The sequence below is a fragment of the Hyperolius riggenbachi genome, chromosome 3, assembly GCF_040937935.1.
Source record: "Hyperolius riggenbachi isolate aHypRig1 chromosome 3, aHypRig1.pri, whole genome shotgun sequence".
NCBI classification, from domain to species: domain Eukaryota; kingdom Metazoa; phylum Chordata; class Amphibia; order Anura; family Hyperoliidae; genus Hyperolius; species Hyperolius riggenbachi.
In genome coordinates, this window is record NC_090648.1 from 139,502,957 (window position 1) to 139,523,896 (window position 20,940).

The 20,940-nt window shown below is 43.4% G+C and overlaps 1 protein-coding gene across 2 annotated transcripts in view; it reads left to right on the forward strand.

Annotated features, from left to right (window-relative positions):
* ANKDD1A (ankyrin repeat and death domain containing 1A) overlaps positions 1 to 20,940 on the forward strand; it is an 89,323-nt gene that overhangs the window by 56,229 nt on the left and 12,154 nt on the right. For both annotated transcript variants that reach the window (XM_068272422.1, XM_068272423.1), the window contains 7 exons: positions 2,937 to 3,035; positions 4,798 to 4,896; positions 6,650 to 6,748; positions 12,854 to 12,952; positions 17,901 to 17,999; positions 19,373 to 19,471; positions 19,558 to 19,653. In XM_068272422.1, coding sequence (XP_068128523.1) covers positions 2,937 to 3,035; positions 4,798 to 4,896; positions 6,650 to 6,748; positions 12,854 to 12,952; positions 17,901 to 17,999; positions 19,373 to 19,471; positions 19,558 to 19,653 — 690 coding nt within the window. The remainder of the gene's footprint in view (positions 1 to 2,936; positions 3,036 to 4,797; positions 4,897 to 6,649; positions 6,749 to 12,853; positions 12,953 to 17,900; positions 18,000 to 19,372; positions 19,472 to 19,557; positions 19,654 to 20,940) is intronic.

Below are 20,940 nucleotides of genomic sequence, written 5' to 3' on the forward strand. Positions count from 1 at the left end.
AGTATAGTTACCCCAGTATAGTGCTCCAGTATAGCTAGTATAGTGCTCCAGTATAGCCAGTATAGTTCCCAGTATAGCTAGTATAGTGCCCAATATGGCTAGAATAGTGCCCAGTATGGCTAGAATAGTGCTCAGTATAGCTAGTATAGTGCCCGGTATAGCTAGTATAGTGCCCCAGTATAGCCAGTATAGTCCCCAGTATAGCCAGTATAGTGCCCCAGTATAGCTAGTATAGTGCCCCAGTATAGCCAGTATAGTCCCCAGTATAGCTAGTATAGTGCCCAGTATGGCTAGAATAGTGCCCAGTATGGCTAGAATAGTGCTCAGTATAGCTAGTATAGTGCCCAGTATAGCTAGTATAGTGCCCCAGTATAGCCAGTATAGTGCCCCACTATAGCTAGTATAGTGCCCCAGTATAGCCAGTATAGTGCCCCACTATTGCTAGTATAGTGCCCCAGTATAGCCAGTATAGTGCTCCAGTATAGCCAGAATAGTGCCCCAGTATAGTGCCCCAGTATAGTGCCCCAGTATAGCCAGTATAGTGCCCCAGTATAGCCAGAATAGTGCCCCAGGATAGCGCCCCAGTATAGTGCCCCAGGATAGCTAGTATAGTGCCCAGGATAGCCAGTATGGGTAGGTGGTGCCCCCCGCCCGTCCGCGACGCTGTTATTACCTTAACAGCGGCCGCTCTCCCCTCTCCGGCGCGTGTATTTATTTAAGCAGCGTATCTCCTGGCTGCTCTGTGTGTGATGCGACAGGAAGCAGGGCATCGGCTTCCTGTAGAGGCGATGTGTATCGCCGTTACTATGGGAACCGAGCCCTGCTTCCTGTCGCATCACACACAGCAGCCGGGAGATACGCTGCTGGAAAGTACACGCGCCGGAGAGGGGAGAGCGGCCGCTGCTAAGGTTATAACAGCGGCGGCCACGGGGACGGGGAAGAGGACAGTCCTGCGGCACACCAGGCAACATCCCGCGGCACACTAGTATGCCGCGGAACAGCAGTTGAAAAACGCTGTGTTAGAGTATACTGCATGAGTCCGCTATTGTTCCTAGCCACATGGCTAATTAATATTCACTGCACAGTAGTGTTGTCCATTACGTTCTTTTTTGTGAGTCGAATCATCAGGAAGCAGGTAGGATATGACATCACAATTAGCTTCATAGGAGACAGACAAACATGGAACCTGCCATGAGCTGTCAGGCATCATACTCTGCAAATACTATATAAAAATTCTGTGAAGTACAAACGTGGACAGAGAAATGCATATGTTATGTAAGTACAGCCAATATTTAGCTACTGATATATGTGTTTTTTTTCTCTGAGACCCTATACCTAACAGCTCCTCTTTAAGGTTAGGCACCACGGAAATCAAATATGTATTTATTTGCGCAAATTGATTCCTGCAAAATTTGGTTAGCTGGAGTCATTCTTGCAACACAAACCAGGTATAAATGAAGAATTTCCTGCATGTAAAAGTCAGACTGTAGTATTATGGTTCACTGCAAAAGAACAAAGATAATATACTGAAAATCCTGGCAAAATGCCTCAATAAAAAAAAAAAAGCCACTGGTGGTTCTACACAGCACATCCTGGTCAAAGATAACTCCCTTTTCATTTTCTGTGACCTGAAATGAGCTATATCAGATAAGCCTATCCTGCTGTCAGGAATAGGACAGAGAGGCATGTTCCCATCTAAATGCCAAAACTCTGTATCACTTCTGCACTGCTCTCTGCCCCCCCCCCCCCATGCTTGTCTGTAGACTACCAGGGGAAGAGGCGTCCCTTGCAGGTGAGGCACTCCTGCAAAATGCCCCCTCAAGCATTAGGGACGCCCTTTTCTGAGCTCTCAATGGCCCAGCTCTACCTCTCTCTCGCCTCTCTCTACTTTGCTGAGAAGCACAGAGCCAGAGCTGCAGAGTCATGACTCCAGGGTCACAGCCATTTTTTTCCCTACAAAATGAAACTGCAGAATTTCTGGATGCAGGAACAAAGGGGAGCAGCGATAATTGACACTACCTGATCCGGGCTAGCCCCCTGGGATCAGGTAGTAGGATTGTTTGTTTTTTAACCAAAATGTTTCGGCTCGAGTTCGCTTTAAAAACCCTTATTGTTAACAGCACTATGACACATCTCCCTTTCTGAATGGAAAATAAAAGTAATGGCCCCTTTGAACTTTCCAGCACGTAATCCTTATTAGAAGTCTCATCTCACTGTTTCTTAGTTGTTTTCGCTTCTATTTACTGTTCCAGTACTGACAAGCTCATTTAGGGCTCTTCACCAAAAATTGCGATCAGCATCACAGACATCATGAACTTTTACTCATTGCATAATTGTGCTCCTTTCATATAGTTTATAGGGCATTCCTCAAGCCAGATACTTTTTTTTGTTTGTTTTAATGCCCTAATTCCCTATAAACTAAACAAGCCTCACCCTCAGCTTCTCCAGAGTGCCTTGGCACTCTCAGACTCATATAGCAAGGGCTTATGGGAGCTCAGTCTGGGCAGGAGGAGGAGGTTACTAGCCAGAGATTTCAGAGACAGAGGGGAGTGAAGTTTTCACAGGTTGAGGGCCGGCGATACAGATCAGCTTGCTTGTGTGTAATGTGACAAACATAACATGGCCGCTCTCATTGTATCACAGGAATAAATAAACATAAACTGTTGAAACTGTTTGCAGCTAGATATGCTGTGTAAACTTTAGATAAGATATATAGACAAGTTACTTGTTCTAATTAGTTTTTTTTTTCATCTCGGATCCGCTTTAAATACAGAACAGGTGAACTGTGATGAAGTGACCAGATCGATAGCTGAGTAATATAATTATGTGGCTGCTTTATTACAACTGATATGTGCTGCCAGCCCTGTCCCACACTTTCATGTGATAGTTCTGCAACAATTGGTAAATCTACATTTTATGCCATCTTTCCTTTACAGTTTGGAAGAACCGCGTTTCACCTGGGAGCTGAACATGGCAAGATGGAAGTGGTGGAGTTCCTGATAGGCTCTGGATGTCAGCACAGTCTGAGAGACAAGGTACTGTCGGGGCTGTCAGTGCTCGGGATGATAACAATTTGATAGCATGTACAGGGATGTTTTTAACCAACCACCCTCCCCCACCCCACCCCAAATACCAGATTCTAATTATATTTTTGTGGTAGCAACAGCAGAAAAGTAATTTCAATTTTGTTTACCTTTTCTAAAGTAACCAACTAGATCAGCTGCCTTAATGATGGGAATCTGCTTCAATTCACTTGAACCACTGACTCTACTGTTGGTGATGTAGAGGTAGCAGCACCCTCTAGTGGTTGGATGGAGCTAAAGCAAAGTCCTACTAGGAAGGCTGCAAGCTCCCAGATTGCTTCTGAAACTGTTGCATTAGTAGCATAATTATTGCTCTGCTGCAACTTGGAAGTAATTGTGCCTGCTTGGAAGTAATTAGAAAGCACTCTTTACATTTAAGGAGGTGTGAAATGCAACTTATCAGCAGTGCAGGCTTATTTATGGTGGCTGTTTGAAGTCAAACCTCTGACAGCGGGTTACCCAGAGGTGCACTGAAATGGTTGTGTGTTAGTTGTGAACACCTGAGCTGCTATCCCCACAATTAAAGGGTCGTATACTGTTATTTGCCTTTATGTTGTAACGTACAGTGTCTTGTGGCCTGACCTGTCTGTCAGTGTTCACCTAATACTGAATGTCCCTCCCTTTTTTTCTTTGCTTGTGATCAGCTACAAGCTAGTGACTTTCCCCCTGCTGCACATGCTCTCTATAATATCAGCTCCTTGGCCTGCTTTATTGGTTGCTAATGAGCCAAAGCATTAAAAAAATAAGGGTTTTTAGGAATATGTGCTATAGTAACTTTTGTGGATTTGAACAAGATGAGCTACTCTTGGCTTCCCATGTTCGTCAATGAAACTTGAACACCAACTTTGACCGGTTCACTGACTCGTTCCTCTGGCCACTTTTGGTAGATACTAACCACTGCACGCTGGGAATACGCAAAAAGACCAGCTAGTTTAAGGATCGATCTTCTAGCCATCCCAATTTAGCTCATGTCAAAGTCACTCAGATCCTTACACTTGCCATTTTTCCTGCTTCTCACACATCTCCTTCAAAAACTGCTACTTAATCTATCCCACCCTTTGACTGAAATCATTGAAAAAGAATATTGGTGTTCTGTCTTAATGTTGCAGCCGATTGGTGGAAAGCTCCTGCTCTTCCACCAAATATTCAGAAATCAAAACCATAATTCATCAATAAAGATGGCCAATAAGAAGCTAATAATTCCAGCTTGCATGCAGTGAAATTTAAATTGTATATATCTTGGAACTGGGCACGTCAGAGGAACTGTCTGCTGAATTTGATGCATGCAAACCATAATTATTGGCCCGTCACTGACCACACCTGTTTATCGCGTCAATACGGTTGGAGGGGAGATGCAAATTGTTGCTGTATACATTTAATAGACTGTAGTTCTGGGTACATGATTGTCATACAGGGGTCTTGCTGTTTGAAGGTATGCTCTAAGTGATAATCTGCAACTATGTTGGTCCTAAGAAGGTAATGCTGTACTTTGCAGTGCTTTCAGTAGAGGGCTTTCTTATCAATTTGGATCATCACCAAATATTCCAAGCATTTGTTTTTGTATTTGTAATCCTGTCTTCTGCCGTCAAACTCGGTGTACAGCCCTCCAGAAGTTCTGAGTGGCAGAAGTTTATAGATCTCAAATAAGCTGCATATAGTCATTCTGTTATCTCATTCTTGTGAGTTATTCTGCTCATATCTCTCCATATTTTAGGAGGACAACACAGCTCTCCATCTGGCAGCTAAAAATGGCCACACAGACGTCTTGCAGAAAATTGTAGAAATTGGAGTGGAGCTTAATGATACAAATCAAGTAAGTAAAATCAGCTTGCTTTGAGCCTCTTGATAAATTAATTTGTTATGGAACTAAATATAGTTGCCCCAAAAGCGAAACCTAGTTAGCTCCAAGGGAAAGAAAAGGAAAACCCATGAGAATGAGTTTAGCATATATAGGCACCTGCTTGAGGCAGACCTGATCAACACATCCGCCCTTAGCAAGTAAACCAACATACAGAGCAGCAGAAGTTGGCAGCATGCAGCTTCATTCTCTTACAGATTGTTCAGTTTTGGAGTGTGTATATTTAACCCTTTCTAGTCAGGCACTCTCAGTGGGTACATGTAATAAAAAGGGAGCAGGAGATTGCCGATGGTAGAATATCAGTAAAATTACCGATATTCTACAACTTAATTCCGATAGTAAAATATCAGTAATCTTTTACAATATTTCACTATGACCTAACCTAACCCTATTCTCACACAGAACCCTCCCTCTACTGATGCCTAACCCTTAACACCGCCTCTACTTAAAGGTCCTTTCACACCATATTAGTTGCTGTCAGTTGTAATTGAAAGGACAACTGATGTGCAGTCCAGTGTCAATGTTTGCCTATGGCCTCTTTCACATTATACACTGAAAAACTGAAGCCCTTTCACAATGTACTGCTATGGAGGAAAAAAATAGTATTACAATGCAACGCAATTGTACGCAAGCCCACATTTGACAGCCCACGATTGACAGTGGCGCAGTAGAGGACGACCCTGAGGTCGGTCTCAGTACCGGCGAGGACCCCGGGCCGGGGGTTGAGAGTGGTACTGCGGCGTGGGATATGTCAGCTGCAAGGGGCTGGAGGAAGCCCTGGGTAAGTGTGTGTGTGTGTGTGTGTGTGGGGGGGGGGGTTATTTTGCCTTTAAGTGTAAAAGGGCTCTACATCTTAACATCCCCGGTGGCGCCTAACCCTTAACCTCCTTACCCCCTGTTGGTGTCTAACCCTTAACCACGCCCCTGGTGGCACCTAACTCTTAACCTCCCCCCCGCCACTTTTCACAGGTGGAAGCCTCGGTGCCCACTACTTTATTTGGGTGACTCTGGGCGACCCAAATTTCTGCTCAATGCTGCTAATCGCTGCTTTTATAATGGGCACATATGGCAGTGCCCTTTTTACTTGTTTCATCCTCAGTAGTTTCAAGAGCGTGGAGTTTAGTCTTTTTAGTTACAACTACAATTTGTAAACTAATACTGCAACTTTTAAGTTGAACTGTCTGTAGAGTATTATGGAGGTTTCACTTGCTTAATCACTGAACTGGAACAGTATGCTGATGAGATCTTTCAACTCTTCTGCAAAGTCCCATTCAGTTTCTGTAAACGAAACGCAAATACAATCACACCACAAATGCAGCATTTAGGCATTTAGTGCATTTGGCAGTTGCACCACATTGCATTAGTGTGAGATAGCCCATGTCATTGTGACACCCCAATTGTAAGTGTTCCTGAGATTGGAACGTGTGCAGTGGGAATGGGCCTCACTGATAGGTGTATGTATGCTCCCTGACAGAGCAAACCTGTAATACTAAAGAAGAGAAGGCGGCATAGAAGAATCATGCCTGTATATTTTGCAGTCTGTTAAAAAACTGCTGGTGGGAAAACCAGTTTGTGTTTCAGAGCCCTGACTGTGTGCAGTAGGTCCACTTTATCATGGTATGGTGCGGTTACTGTAGTGGAAAGAGCAAATCTGGGTGTTCTTTGTGAAGTTATCTTCCTTTGTAATGATTCTTTCTTTGTGTTACAGGAGGGCATGACTGCGCTACATCTGGCTACGGAAGGAGGGCACCTTGACTGCGTCCGGACTCTTTTAGAAGCTGGAAGTGAAGTCAATGTGCAAAATGAGGTAATTCTTGCCTGATTGGAGAGGGTGACGGCGTTATTCTCTGATGCAGGTGACACAAATGCTTTTACTACACCTACATCGGTATGAAAAGGCCTCCACCAAACGTGACACTCACAAATGTCCAAGGTGGAAAGATTTTTACCTGAGCCCATATTAGATACAGAAGATGTTGGAACTATAAAACAAAGGTGCTAAAGGGGGTGTGGCCAGCAAAATGGCAAAAACAGTTAATCATTTGCACACTAACATACAATTGTTCATACTTAAAAACAAGAAGAGAATCGAGAGCCCAATATGGTGCAGTATTGTCAGGTAAAATGAAGAGTTCAATACAATTTTATGTATATACTGTATATACTCACAAACACGAGTTACCCATAGGCAACCACTTTAAATGCAGGTGGGGAGCATTAGGACCTGACCCCACTCAGGTTAAGAAGTCGCTCTCTGTAGATAGTAGATGGGGATGCACCCCTCCACCCAGGGTGGACTAGAAGATCAGCAAAAACTCGGTATACAGAGGCGCCAGAGTAGAGTAAAACGTTTTAAAAACCGCTTAAAAGGAGAGGGGGATGTTAAGGTGGACTCACCTCCCTCTTACAAAAAAAGAAAACTCACTTGAGTCTCAATAAAACAGAATTGTCAAATAATTTATTCAACTCCACAAATGCAACGCGTTTCGCGGGCGTGACCCCGCTTCCTTAGCCTCTGGCTAAGAATGCTAAGACGAATGCTAAGACCCCGGCTTTTCATTTAGCTGTAGGGATAGCATTGGTTCCTGGATGACTGATGCATGTGGATGCATTTGTATGAACATTTCCACGTGAGTGTAAATATAAGCTCTTCTAAATATAAGCATGATTGCAGTCTGTGTCACAGTAGGGATATTTCCTCTTTTTTTCCTTGCCTGGGCATTAGTCATATAATGGCTCTAGTGTCCCAGAGATTCCAGGGGAATATTTCCTAGTACAGTGTTATCTCTGGCGTTCTGATTTGTTTGACACAGTGTTACGCAGATGGTTATATGTCCTCTTTGAAGCATACCATAACCATACAATTCCATTGCATGAATATTTCTAATCCCATTTCTATGGAAGGGTGTTGTCTGTTTGTCACACTATGTAGTCTACAAATAACTGATATTGATGGTAGATATACGGTAGATTAGCTGGCATTTCTAGTCTTTGTGTTTTTGTATTAGTATTTATTTTCTGGGTAGACTTTCATTTATAGTAAGGGTGCAATATTTTATACTAGTCACACTCCACCCGTAAGACGTATATTTCATTGTAAAGCAGCAATGTAATGTTGAGCGATCCAGGCAACAGTCTGAGGGTGATATGTTTCTTTCTTTATATACTTTTGCTGAAGCTGACCTTTAGCATGCTTCTGTGGCTATTCCAGACAATGTTTACCTTCACTATTATTATAAAACAAATGTTTTTGTGGTTCAATGATATTAAAAATAACCTTCCTGCTTTAAACTTGATTTCGAAAACCGACTTTAAAGAGGAACTATAATGAAAATAACATAATGAATAAAATTGCTTATATTTCACAATATTTGCTTGTAACTGATTTAGTCAGTGTTTGCCCATTGTAAAATCTTTGCCCCCCCGATTTACATTCTGACATTTACCACAGGTGGTTACATGTTTAGTCCTGTCAGTTGATCTTTGTAGAATTTTTTTTACTGGGAGTTCTATGCGCAGAGGGAGATGCTGGTTGCTTGGCAGCTGGAAACGGTCATTATTTCCCACAATGCAACAAAGGTCACTGAAAGGAAACTGTCAGGGCCATGGCCCTGACGTCACACTGTGGGAGGAGATTCACCACAATATCAGCCATACAGACATCCCTGGTTATCTATTCGAGAGAAGGTAAAGCATTCTCATTGAGGAAGTTGTGAGCGCTATATAAATACATAATAATCATGATATTATTGATAATAAACGAAGCAGGAACAGTTTGGGCTTATTTACCACACTTGCACAAACTAAGTGATGGGCTGCATGCTGACACTACCAGTCTTGAGATTGTCAGTTGTGTTCACACAAGTAACTGAGTGTTTGAATCCAAAAACACAAGGGCCTCGATTCATAAAGCATTCCCGCATGCGGAAATGCTGAAAACGGCTCACTTTACCGACCACACAGCAAAATCTGTATTCATAAAGGCTTTTTCCGCATGAAAAGCTGACATTCACGAGCAGAGTGATAAATCACCGCCTTGCGCGGTGATTATCTTAACAAAAGTAACAAATGTCAATTCATAAAGGTTAGAGGAAGCGGTATGCGGACGGGTATTACCGCTACCTCTGATGTGGCGAGAAGCGTGCGGAATACATTGCAGTGAATGGTACAGACCTCCCAAGCAGCTGCAGAGAGAACACCGCACGGAGGGATTCCGCCTGCTTCTCCTGTTTCCGCATGTCTCCCGACAGCCTAACGCCAGCCTACAGCGGAATATCTCCGCACGCCTATCACAACTAGAAACATTTTTATGAATTACCACCCTGAAGGCTGAAATACCGACAGCGGTGTTTCCCCGCTCGAGTTTACCTTACCGACAGCACTTTTATGAATCGAGGCCAAGGTAAGCAATCTGAAATATGAGCCATTTATCTCTAACACTATGGCCTCGATTCATAAAGCATTCCCGCATTCGGAAATGCAAAAAAACGCTCACTTTACCGACCACACACCAAAATATGCATTCATAAAGGCTTTTTCCGCATGAAAAGCCGACATTTGCGAGCAGAGTGATCAATCACCGCCTTGCGCGGTGATTATCACAGCAACAGTAACAAATGTCAATTCATAAAGATTAGAGGTAGCGGTATGCGGACGGGTATTACCGCTACCTCTGATGTGGCGAGAAGCGTGCGGAATCCGTTGCAGTAAATGGGACAGACCTCCCAAGCAGCTGCAGAGAGAACACCGCACGGAGGGATTCCGCCTGCTTCCCCTGTTTCCGCACGTCTCCCGACAGCCTAACGCCTGCCTACAGCGGAGTATCTCCGCACGTATATCACAAGTAGCTAAATTTTTATGAATTACCACCCTGAAGGCGGAAATACCGACAGCGGTGTTTCCCCGCTCGACTTTCCCCGCTCGCAGGCAGTTTTATGAATCGAGGCCTATAAAGCAGAAGGGATTAGCTTATTTCTCAACAAAGGTAGAATTTCTCTTTGAGAGAGCAGCGCTATCTTTTGCTAGCTTGGCTCCGCCACCAGTCTCCTTAGATCAGGAATGTGTATGGCATCACCAGCTTATGGGGTGGCGCCAGGCTATTAATGTTATGAAATATGGGGTAAAAGTGTTATTCTTTTATGCCAGTGCCTTTGTCATGTTAGATTTACTTTTCACTACAGTCTTGCTTTCAAGAGTCTTTCTGCCTCACGTTGAACCACCTACTGACTTCTTATGCTTTTTGGTTGACTGTAGAGTAACTTCAGCCACTAAATGACTTTGGCCTCGATTCATCCTTGTCTTTGCGATAACTTTTTCCAGTTCGTTAAATTACCGAATTCGAAGTTTATCGACTTCTACTTGTATTCATCAAGGTTTTTCCGCATTCGGTGTGACTTTGATAAAATATTGATAACAATGCGGTAACCATTCGGTAACGTGTCGCTATTTCCATTTTACAGCGGTAATTTAACACAAGTCCATAAGATTCCCGTGGAATTGTGGGTAAAAAGGCAGTCCTTTGAACACCACATAGCAACATTCCAAATAGGGCTTAACACCTGGACCAGGATTCTGGAAGTGGCTTAGGACAATCCCCACAACTTCGCCAGCTACGGCTTGAAAAATGTAGTGCGGCTAGCAATTTAGTTAACCCTGGCACTGCCTGTGTTCTCTTACAAGATGTTTCAAGAGAAATGCAGATGTCCTGGTATAGCAAATAAATCCATTCTCTTGCAAATTGATATGGTTCTAGACCTTATTCTTGCCCTTCTGTGACTTTGAATCACTCTTAGCTGATACATAACCACTTCAAATGGCTCCATCTTCTCTGTCAGCAATGATTTGACAGGAATAACGCCAAAGCAGTGAAGGAGATAACTAATCCTTAATGTAACGCTAAACCACGCCCACTTTTATTTTCATGAATTGCACTTTTTCCGTTTTATCGCATCAGTACCGAATGATTACCGAATGCTCGCTAACAGCTGCAGATAACTTTGATGAATCCTGAAATCAACTTATCGAGTTCGTTATTTTACCGAGCTGTCGGTAATTGTTTCGATAAGTCTTGATGAATCGAGACCTTTTGTCCATTATGAACAGTATCACTACGGCACCAAAGCGTGATTCAGCCTGCTGTCATTGGCTGGAACTGGAATACCAGTTTTGTACCTGTGTCTCCATGACTGCAGTAGCAAGAGCTGCTGTGAGCTGAATTACCCATATATACTTTAATATAAGTCGACCCAAATATTTGCCCCTATTGATTTTTTTGAAGACTCAAATATAAGTGGACTCAGGGAAGTGTGCCATTAAGGTCTTAAGTCCCTTTTGGCTAGTACCCTGTGGCCTCCAAGTGCAGCCATTAACATAACTAGTAACCGCAGAACATTGCCTCATAATAGTATATGTGTAAAAAGGGGAAGCGGTTACACAAGTGGGAATCAAGCAAAATATGAGATCTGCTCAACCAGTACTGTTAAGTCTTACCGTATTATATATACTGTGGTATTCAAAACAGCTATTAAAAGTGCAAACAGTGCACCTCAAAGCATACCATAAGGCCGGGGGAGTGGTGCGCATGTGACATCACATGGCAGCCAGGGGGAGCGGGGAGAGCGTTGCTCTTGGCCATTGATTGGTTCAATCGATCCGGCAGATTGATCGCTTGCCGAGGCATCAGGGGGCATTGGAGGCTGCTGTACATGGCAGAGGAAGTTATCGGCCGACCTTGACTGAGTTTCATTTAGTATTTGTACAGAGCTGTAGTTTGTGGTAAGGATTAGATTGTGAGCACCTCTGACTCTGTGGGGACAGTTAGTGGCATGCCATATACTCTAGAAAGTGCTGAGGAAGACCTAAGTGTTATGCAAAGACATAATATTAATATGGTGGGGGCATAAGGCAATGACTGTGGTAGGGATCAGATTGTGACATGACTATATTCTCTGTATATAAATACATAATAACACTGGCATTAGACTGTGACTATGGTAGGGATTGGATTGTGAGCTCCTCCCTCTGAGGACTGTTAGTGACATGACTATGTAGCCAGGAGATGCTGGAACTATTTAAATACATCATATTTTTAGTAATGAGGGGCACAAGTAATCTTCTAATGTGGTCTCTTGATATTCTACATCAGTGTTGCCCAAGTTCGCGGGCATGGAGGGCCATTTTTTCCCAGACCACATGGTGGAGGCCTGACCCTTCCCACCCCCCCCCCCCCCCCCCCCAAAAAAGAAAAGAAAAATCTACCAGCAGTTTCCCCACAAAATGCAATTAGAGTGATAGCATATTCTCCATAAAAGGCAGATTCAGATTGGCAGCATATTTCCCCAAAATGCAATCAGATTGGCAGCGGATTCCCCACAAAATACCATCAGATTGGCAGCTCTTCCCACAGAATTCAATCAGATTGGCAGCATATTCACACAAAATGCATTTAGATTGGCAGCGTTTCCCCTCAAATAATAACATTTGGCAGTGTTCCTCCTCTCTCTCTCTGGGCTCCCCCCACTCTCCAATATACATGTATGTGGCCAGGAACCTGTAAATATCAATATGATGTTTGTATGTTCTCCCTGTGTCTGTGTGGGTTTCCTCCAGGCACTCAGGTTTCCTCCCGCATCCCAAAAACCTAAAGATAAGTTAATTGGCTTCTCACTAAATTGGCCCTAGACTATGATACATACACTACACCATACACACAGACATATGACTATGGTAGGGACAAGATTGTGAGCCCCTCTGAGGGACAGTTAGTGACAAGACTATATACTCTGTACAGCGCTGCGTAAGATGCCAGTGCTATATAAATACATAAATAAATACAATAAATAAAAATGAATGCAAAGCAGTGTGTATGTCTATGGTAGACACTGTGTATATAATCCATGTTTCCTATTGACAGAAAGGGATGAACTGCCTTCATTATGCTGCCTTCCATGGATATGAAGACATTGCTAGGACTCTCATCGATGCAGGGATTAACATCAATGCAGTAAACAATGTGAGTAGTAGGAACAGCCTCCTAAGGAATTCCTCTTTTTAATAAATCCAGGACAGTCCAGGTTTATTGAAAGGAAAAAAATGCAAATGATTAAAATTTGGAATGTAGTAAGTAGTAATTTCTGCCTGCATCATAGATAACTGTTATTTGTAAACCAAACTGGTGACCTGAAAAGTGGACAGAAGCACGCTGGTGTGTTCAGGCCTTAAGTGTATGTGAATGCCGGATTGTGTTGGCATGCTCAGTATACCTGTGTGCTAACCATTGCTATGTATCATCAGTCATTTAAAAAGCTCAACTCCAGCCAATAAAAGTTTATTTTTAGTATTGTGGAAAACAAAGGGGAGAAGGTATTTTAGGGTTTTAGTGTTGTTTTTGAATCCATCTCATTGAATGGCGGTCTCTTCTTGCCCTAGCAGGTAGTGGTGTAAATCTCTTTATATCAGGGTAGAGACAGCACAGAATACACCAGGGTTTATATCAATGTTATCGAGGGGAAAACCTCTGCAATGACTGGCAGAAATGATAACCCTTCCTCTGTCTAGGCTCTAAATGGAACCTGATATGAGAGGTATATGGAGGCTGTCATATTTATTCTTTTTAACCACTCTAGGACCACAGGCCTACACCTCCCCCCCCCGGTGACCAGACGATTTTTCACAATTCAGCACTACACTTCCTGTTGGTGGTCTGATTGCTGCTGCCATGTGTTGTTCCCCCCCCTCTCCCCTCAAGTTGGCCCTACACTATGATCCATACATATAATATCCTCTCATAGGCTTCAGTCTATGAGAGGGAGTAGAGTGTGAGCCAACCAGAGGGGCAGCCAAGTGACAGGGCTATACAAATGTTTATTTCCTTTTTTTGTAACAGCCTGCCAGCTCCGATCGAGGCTGGCAGGCTGATCACTGGTCCTGCTCTGTTTACGAGCAGGGAACAAGTGCACGCATTCCCTGCTAATCTCCGCCTCCAGGACCTGACACAAATTGGCATTAGGCGGTCCTGGGGTAGCCACTCTACGCCACAATTGGTGTTAGGTGGTTACAGAGTAGTTAAACAATACCTGTTGCCTGGCACTCCTGCTGATCCTTGGCTGCCGCAGTGTCTAATTCACACACCTGAAACAAGCATGGTGCTAATCTTGTCAGATTTTTGTCAGAAACACCTGATCTGCTGCATGCTTGTTCGGTGTCTAGGGCTACAAGTATTGCAGGCAGAGGAACAGCAGGACAGCCAGGTAAATGGTATTGTTTAAAGAGGAACTCCAGTGAACATAATGTAATAAAAAAAAGTGCTTCATTTTTACAATAATTATGTATAAATGATTTAGTCAGTGTTTGTCCATTGTAAAATCTTACCTCTCCCTGATTTACATTCTGACATTTACCACATGGTGACATTTTTTCTGCTGACAGGTGATGTCACTGGAAGGAGATGCTGCTTGCTTTTTTGGCAGCTGTTATTTCCCACAACGCAATGAGGTTCACAGACAGGAAACTGTCAGGACCATGGTCCTGACATCACACTGTGGGAGGGGTTTCAACACAATATCAGCCATACAGAGCCCCCTGATGATCAGATTGTGAAAATAAAAATATTTCTCATGCGAAAGGGGGTATAAACTACTGATTGGGATAAAGTTCAATTCTTGGTCATGGTTTCTCTTTAGAAGGAAATACATTTGTCAGCCTCCATATCCCTCTTAATTTAGGTTCCCTTTAAGCCACAGAGATGAGCAGTTTCACCTAAGGAGTAAGAAAACCTACATAAAACAAGAAATGATTAAGAACATCCAGAATATTAAGCCTATATCCAACATTTGTTTAAAGCGGATCCGAGATGAAAAACTAAATATAACAAGTGACTTGTCTATACATCTTATCTAAAGTTTAGATAGTTTACACAGCAAATCTATCTTCAAACCGCTTCAACAGTATATTAATATTTTTTCCTGTGATACAATGGGAGCAGACATGTTTTCTGCTTGTCACTATTACACAATTACACACACAGGCAAGCTTATCTGTATCTAGGCATGCTAATCTGCATATTCTGTGAAAACTCCACTCTTATGGCCCGTACTCACGGGCTGCAAATGTTGCCTGTCGCCAGCACACGTGAGCGTGTGGGCGACAGGCCGGCGACAGCTCCTCGCCAGGTCCCTCCGCGTACACACGCGGAAGAGGGACCAGCGGCGAGGCGGAAGCTGTCGCCGACGTTCCTCCTCCCTCCGCCGGAAGCTCCATATACTTTAATGGAGGTTGCTGTCGCTAGTCCGCGTACTCACGCGGACTAGCGACAGTTGCGGCGGGGGTGCGGCGGCGACTGTCGCCATGCGATTGAAACTTTCAATCGCATGGCGACATGAGCGACGGGCGACAGTTCGGGGTGCGCGCGCGTGCAACGGCCCATACTCACGGGCGACCTGTCGCCGCAACAGGCGCGCGCCGCGTGTTGAGGCGACAAAAGTCCCTCGTGAGTATGGGCCATTATCTCCTCCATTACACAGGCAACTGATCTGTATCTGCACTGCAGCTCTCAGATTGTGAAAACTCTGCCTCTGAAATCTATAGCTAGTAACACCTTTTTCACCTGCCCAGACTGAAATCCCACAATCCCTTGCAAGCGCCAAGGCACTCTGGAGAAGCTGTGGGTGTGGCTCGTTTAGTTTATAGGGAATTATAGTATTAAAACAAAACAAAACAAGTATTTGGCTTGAGGAATGCCCTATAAACTATATGTAAGGAACACAATTATGCAAGGAGTAAAAGTTCATCTCGGATCCACTTTAATAGAATCCTGGCAATGCACCTGGAGAGGGTTGAACAGTATACATTTCTAAAAATAAACAAAAAATGTAAAAAAGAAGCAAGTACTGTTGGAAAGATTAAACCAGGCCTGGAATACTGGAATGTGCTTATACTTCCTGTATTAGTATTATCTATGAACGAAGGCACACCCCTGGCAAGAACTTATGTATATTGTGTGTGAGCTGCATACCATATACTGCATAGTATGGGTCAAAATCCAACATCACTAAGCAGTGGAGGCTGGTTGCATTACACTGAAACTTCTACATATAATGCAGTAGTGCTGCAGAAAATAGTGACCAATTTGTCTCACAATGTCATTTGAATGTTTATATAACTTTATGGAATCAATTATGGCTTGTCAATATTAAAGAAGAACTCTACCTACTGTCCCCCAGCAGCTTGAAGGGAGGCGGGTTCAGTTATGGGTGACCCAAACTCCTAGATGGCCATCGCTGGCTACTTATGTGAAGACATGTTCCACGGGCACTTGTGTGCCCATATCATGTGTAAAGTTTTGAATCAATTTAGTTTATAAACTGCAGTCTTCCATAGGAGTCTAAAGGTGATCATTGAAATGGGCCACTGAGAAGTCCCACACTGGAAGCGCAGCATGTACACATACTGTATAACAAACTAGCTTCAAACAGGTGGGTTCACTGAAAGCCATGTGACAGGTGTGTATCCTGCCCATAACTACACAGCGTATGTACTAATACGCCGCCCGGTCAGTAGTGCACAGGGCGAGCGGAATGGCGGCTCATCCTGCTGCCGCTGAATCACCGGGTGGCACTAGTTACTGTTCCCCCTCCGAGTCATCGCAATTTGAAGGGAGAAGTAATTCGGCATCGCCGGAACCCCAAATTACCCGTACGCGGGGCACAGACTATGGCATTTGGCACTACGCATCTCTGTGTGTGCGCCCAGGTGACCTGCTTTCAACTTCACACCCCTTTCTGGTAAATGGTGATGGTCGGAGCTCTTCTTTAAACTTGTGTTTCATTCTTTTTAATCCTCAAAGCTTCTCCTGATCTATATAAATCATGGAAATGATCACCACTTTCATACTATATAATAATCCTTAAGCGTCCCTGCGTCATCCTGTCTGTGTGTCCGTGCGATTGCATTACTGCGCATGTGCAGCATGGATAGCTGTTGAGACAGGAGGATGGGCTCAGGGAGCCAGGCGGATGCACGTGCGGCCGAAGGGTGCATGCACAGCAGACGGGTGGGCGCGTGGCAGACAGGTGCGAGAGCATGCGCACTCAGGCCTAGTGCACACCAGAGCGTTTCGGCTGCGGTTTGCGATCCACATGCGGGTGCGGATCCGCTTGGGTAATGTATTTCAATGGGCTGGTGCACACCAGAGCGGGAGGCGTTTTGCAGAAACGCATACTCCCGGGCTGCTGCAGATTTTGGAATGCGGATGCGTTTCTGCCTCAATGTTAAGTATAGGAAAAACGCAAACCGCTCTGAAAAACTGCACTTCAGAGCGGTTTGCCAGGCGTTTTTTGTTACAGTAGCGGTTCAGTAACAGCTTTACTGTAACAATACATGAAATCTACTACACCAAAAACGCTTCACAAAACCGCAAAATGCTAGCTGAAGCGCTACAGAAAAATAAGAAAAAGCGTTTCAAAATCTGCTAGCATTTTGCGGATCTGCTAGCGTTTTTTTGGTGTGCACCAGGCCTGACTGGTGGCGGTGGCGGCATGAAGAGACCTACAGCGCATTTTTAAACAGGCTTAGGTCAATTAGTGGAATATAAATGTGTGAAGCATGCTGTTCTGCTATGTGCAATAGTAATTGCCACCGCACCGACGGTAATAGATGTGCTGCTGTCAATACTAAGAGTAACAAGTTTGTAGCAATCCACTTCAAACGACAAGCACCATCTAAAAAGGTTCCTTTATTGTAGCTCAATTAAAATGACATAAAAGTACAATAGTACTGCGGGTCTGTTTCCAATGATGCACAGGCGTTTCGGGCCATTATAGGTCCTTTTTCAAATCATGACCAGCCCACAAATTTTAGATGGTGCTTGTCGTTTGAAGTGCTTCTGTTATGAGCAATAATATCCACATTGCATCAGTATGAAATATCTATATTGCATCTAATTTGTTTCTATTTTCTTGCAGCAAAAGTCATCCGCTCTGCACATCTGCGTTCTGCAGAACTTCCCATCCTTAGTGAAGCTTCTCATTGATTGTGAATGTGACCTGGACCTCATGGATTATGTATGTTGTGATCACAAGACCTTCTATTTCATACATGCAAACTAGTTATGCCTGAGACACTGGAAATAGCACTTTAGGCCTCATTCACACTTTGTGCGCTTCTGCCCGCTTTTTTTCAGCACATCAATGCTACAGATTGATACATGTTGCTGAAAAGTGGACAGAAGCACACTAGTGTGAATGAGGTCTAGTGATTAGTATAGCGCTGTCATTTTCTGTGGTGCTGTACAATTAATTCTACATATCATAAACGTATACAATTTACTGGTGCAATTAAAGTGGACATGAACGCTTGCACAGGACAGAAGGAAAACTTTGAGAAATGCACCCTGTATGTATTTAGAGAGTTTAGCCTGTCTGATTCCCCCTCATCTGTGACTAATCACAACTGTAATTTGAAGCTGGCCAGCATCATTGTTTAAATTTTTTTCCGGGAATATCTTTATAAAGAATTAAAGCCTTGCCGAGAATCCCCTATGAAGAAATGGGCTAGTCCAAAACCTGTCGATTCTGTCAGATTTCTACTACTAATTTATGGCTCATTTTACTGTACTTCTGTGTTTATGTTTGCACATATTTTAAATGTTACAATTTTTCGCTATAGTGCCCATTTAAAGCGGAATATAACCCTGCATTTCAACTTTGCTCTAAAACATTATTTACAGCATATTATATGCAACCAGCATTTTTTTTTTTACTAGACCAGCATTGGAAGGGTTAAACACAGAGGTTTAAAGTTCTGTGGAGAGATATGCAGAAGTTCAGATAGATACATTTAACTAAATAGAATGTAACAAGTGATAAATGTTACACACTCTCCGGCTGTCCTCCAGCTCCTTCTGTCAGAGAGAGTGAGTCACATTCCACACTTAGATACATTTATGTAAACAAAATGTATCTATGTAAGCTTCAGATGCGTCTGCAGTTCTCTCCAGGAACTTTAAAGCTCTGTGTAACCCTTCCAATGCTGGTCTAGTAAAAAAAAAAATGCTGGTTGCATATAATATACTGTAAATAATGTTTTAGAGCAAAGTTGAAATGCAGGGTTATATTCCGCTTTAAAAGGAAATAAATATGGCTGCCTCCACATCCCTCTCGCTTCAGATGTCCTTTAAGCAGAACTAGGTGTGTAAAGTCATATGCAGGATGAGTAGAGGGTAATGCATTGCATGTGATGTATTGCGTTCTGCTCTACTCATCATGCAGTAAAGCTTTACACACGTAATTCTGGAGCAGAAGCAAGTCTAGAAACAGACCTGCCCTATGAAAGAGAAGCACCAAAACAGGGAACATGCAGGCACATAGGAACTGGGGGCGGACCCTTCTACAGAAAATCAGGGAACTTGAATCTTGTCCTTATGTTTTCTTTGCAGAGGTTGCAGACCCCTCTACACCTGGCAGCGGAGCATGGAAGACAGGACATGGCAGAAATGATTCTCATAGCTGGCGTGAATCTAAAGCTACAAGACAAGGTATAGAGTGAGATAAATGACTACAGCGACATGCTGTGATTGCTTTACTGAGTGTTAAAAGTCTAACAATTGTGTCTCCTTCCCAGCAAGGAAAGACATCGCTTGACGTGGCTGCTCGAGGCAATCACATAAACCTGGCAGACATGATTATCAAGGCAGACAGATTCTACAAATGGGAGAAGGTACAAAAGGCTTCTGGGAACTTGTTTGCAGACACAGCTAAATAGCTGAGAGTGCTGTTTAATTAATTTGTAGGATCATGTACAAATGAGGCAGTGTTCACTCCCGATTAACGAATGATCCTATCAGGACAATCAAATTGTCTGTTGATTGGAAGTGAAATCTTCAGCAGACCTATCAGTTGAGGTACGAACACCTATTATACAGAAGTCAGCTGAAACGGCCAATAACGACCACTTTTTTCCAACAGCCTTTTGCCTTTCTCATGTGTATCCAGTCCGATCTCGCTTAAGGATCCAACTCCAGTATGCCAGATCGCAATATTCTTTTCTCTCTGCCCACTATCTTGTGTGCCGATTGTCGTCACTATGACAACCCGCCACTGCTACAGAATGCATCTCTAGTCTGATGGCTAGCAAAGTGTCCCTCGCCCGAGGGATCGTTTCCCAAGGGACGACAATAAACACGTCAGTATTTAGCTTAATGATGGGTAAAGAATAGCTTTCTTGATTGTTTTGCAATCTAACATACTGTCAAATATGAATAAGTCCTGAAAAGCATACATGCAAAAACTGCCTCAGGAATTTGGGCACAGGGTCAAGCCGAAAAAACTTTCATCCTGCAAAAGTACTATTCCCCCTCCAGGCCACCATAGACTCAGGGGCACGTTGTTTTTAAAGTAATTTAAAGTAATTTGGGCTCCGTCTTTTGATGTACCCAAATGACCAACTGAGCACTGCTGAAGCCATAATTCACATTACGGCCAATGGGGGCGTATGGTGCACTTAAATTTACCTGCGTCATTTTTCGCAGTTTGGTCGTGCACATGCCTCACTGTGTACAAGTGCAGGCAACCAGCTGATGTATACAGGATCCCGCTAGAACTTACTCTGGGCAGACGATTGGTTGGAAAAGCCGTCATACATGTTACTACATTGTTTTTGCAACTCATACCAATCAGTTTTCCATTGGGAAATCTATACAAATTATTGATTGGCCCAAATACTGGCTCGTGAGCAGATAATTCTGATCGGAAGACTACACCACCAACGAACCAATCTTTGCTTCCTATCTATCACAACCAACAAGAAAATCCACATTTTGGTTTGACCAAATTCCATATTGGACGATTATTTTTAAATCGTTCGTAATCGATTGTGCCCATCAATGAATATTATTTACAACCAATCCAATCAGACTTTCTGATCACTGTAACAATTTTTTGCTAGAATTTGGACCGTTAGTGGCCACCTTAAGAAGTCATACCATTGATATGCACTTTTTGTAAT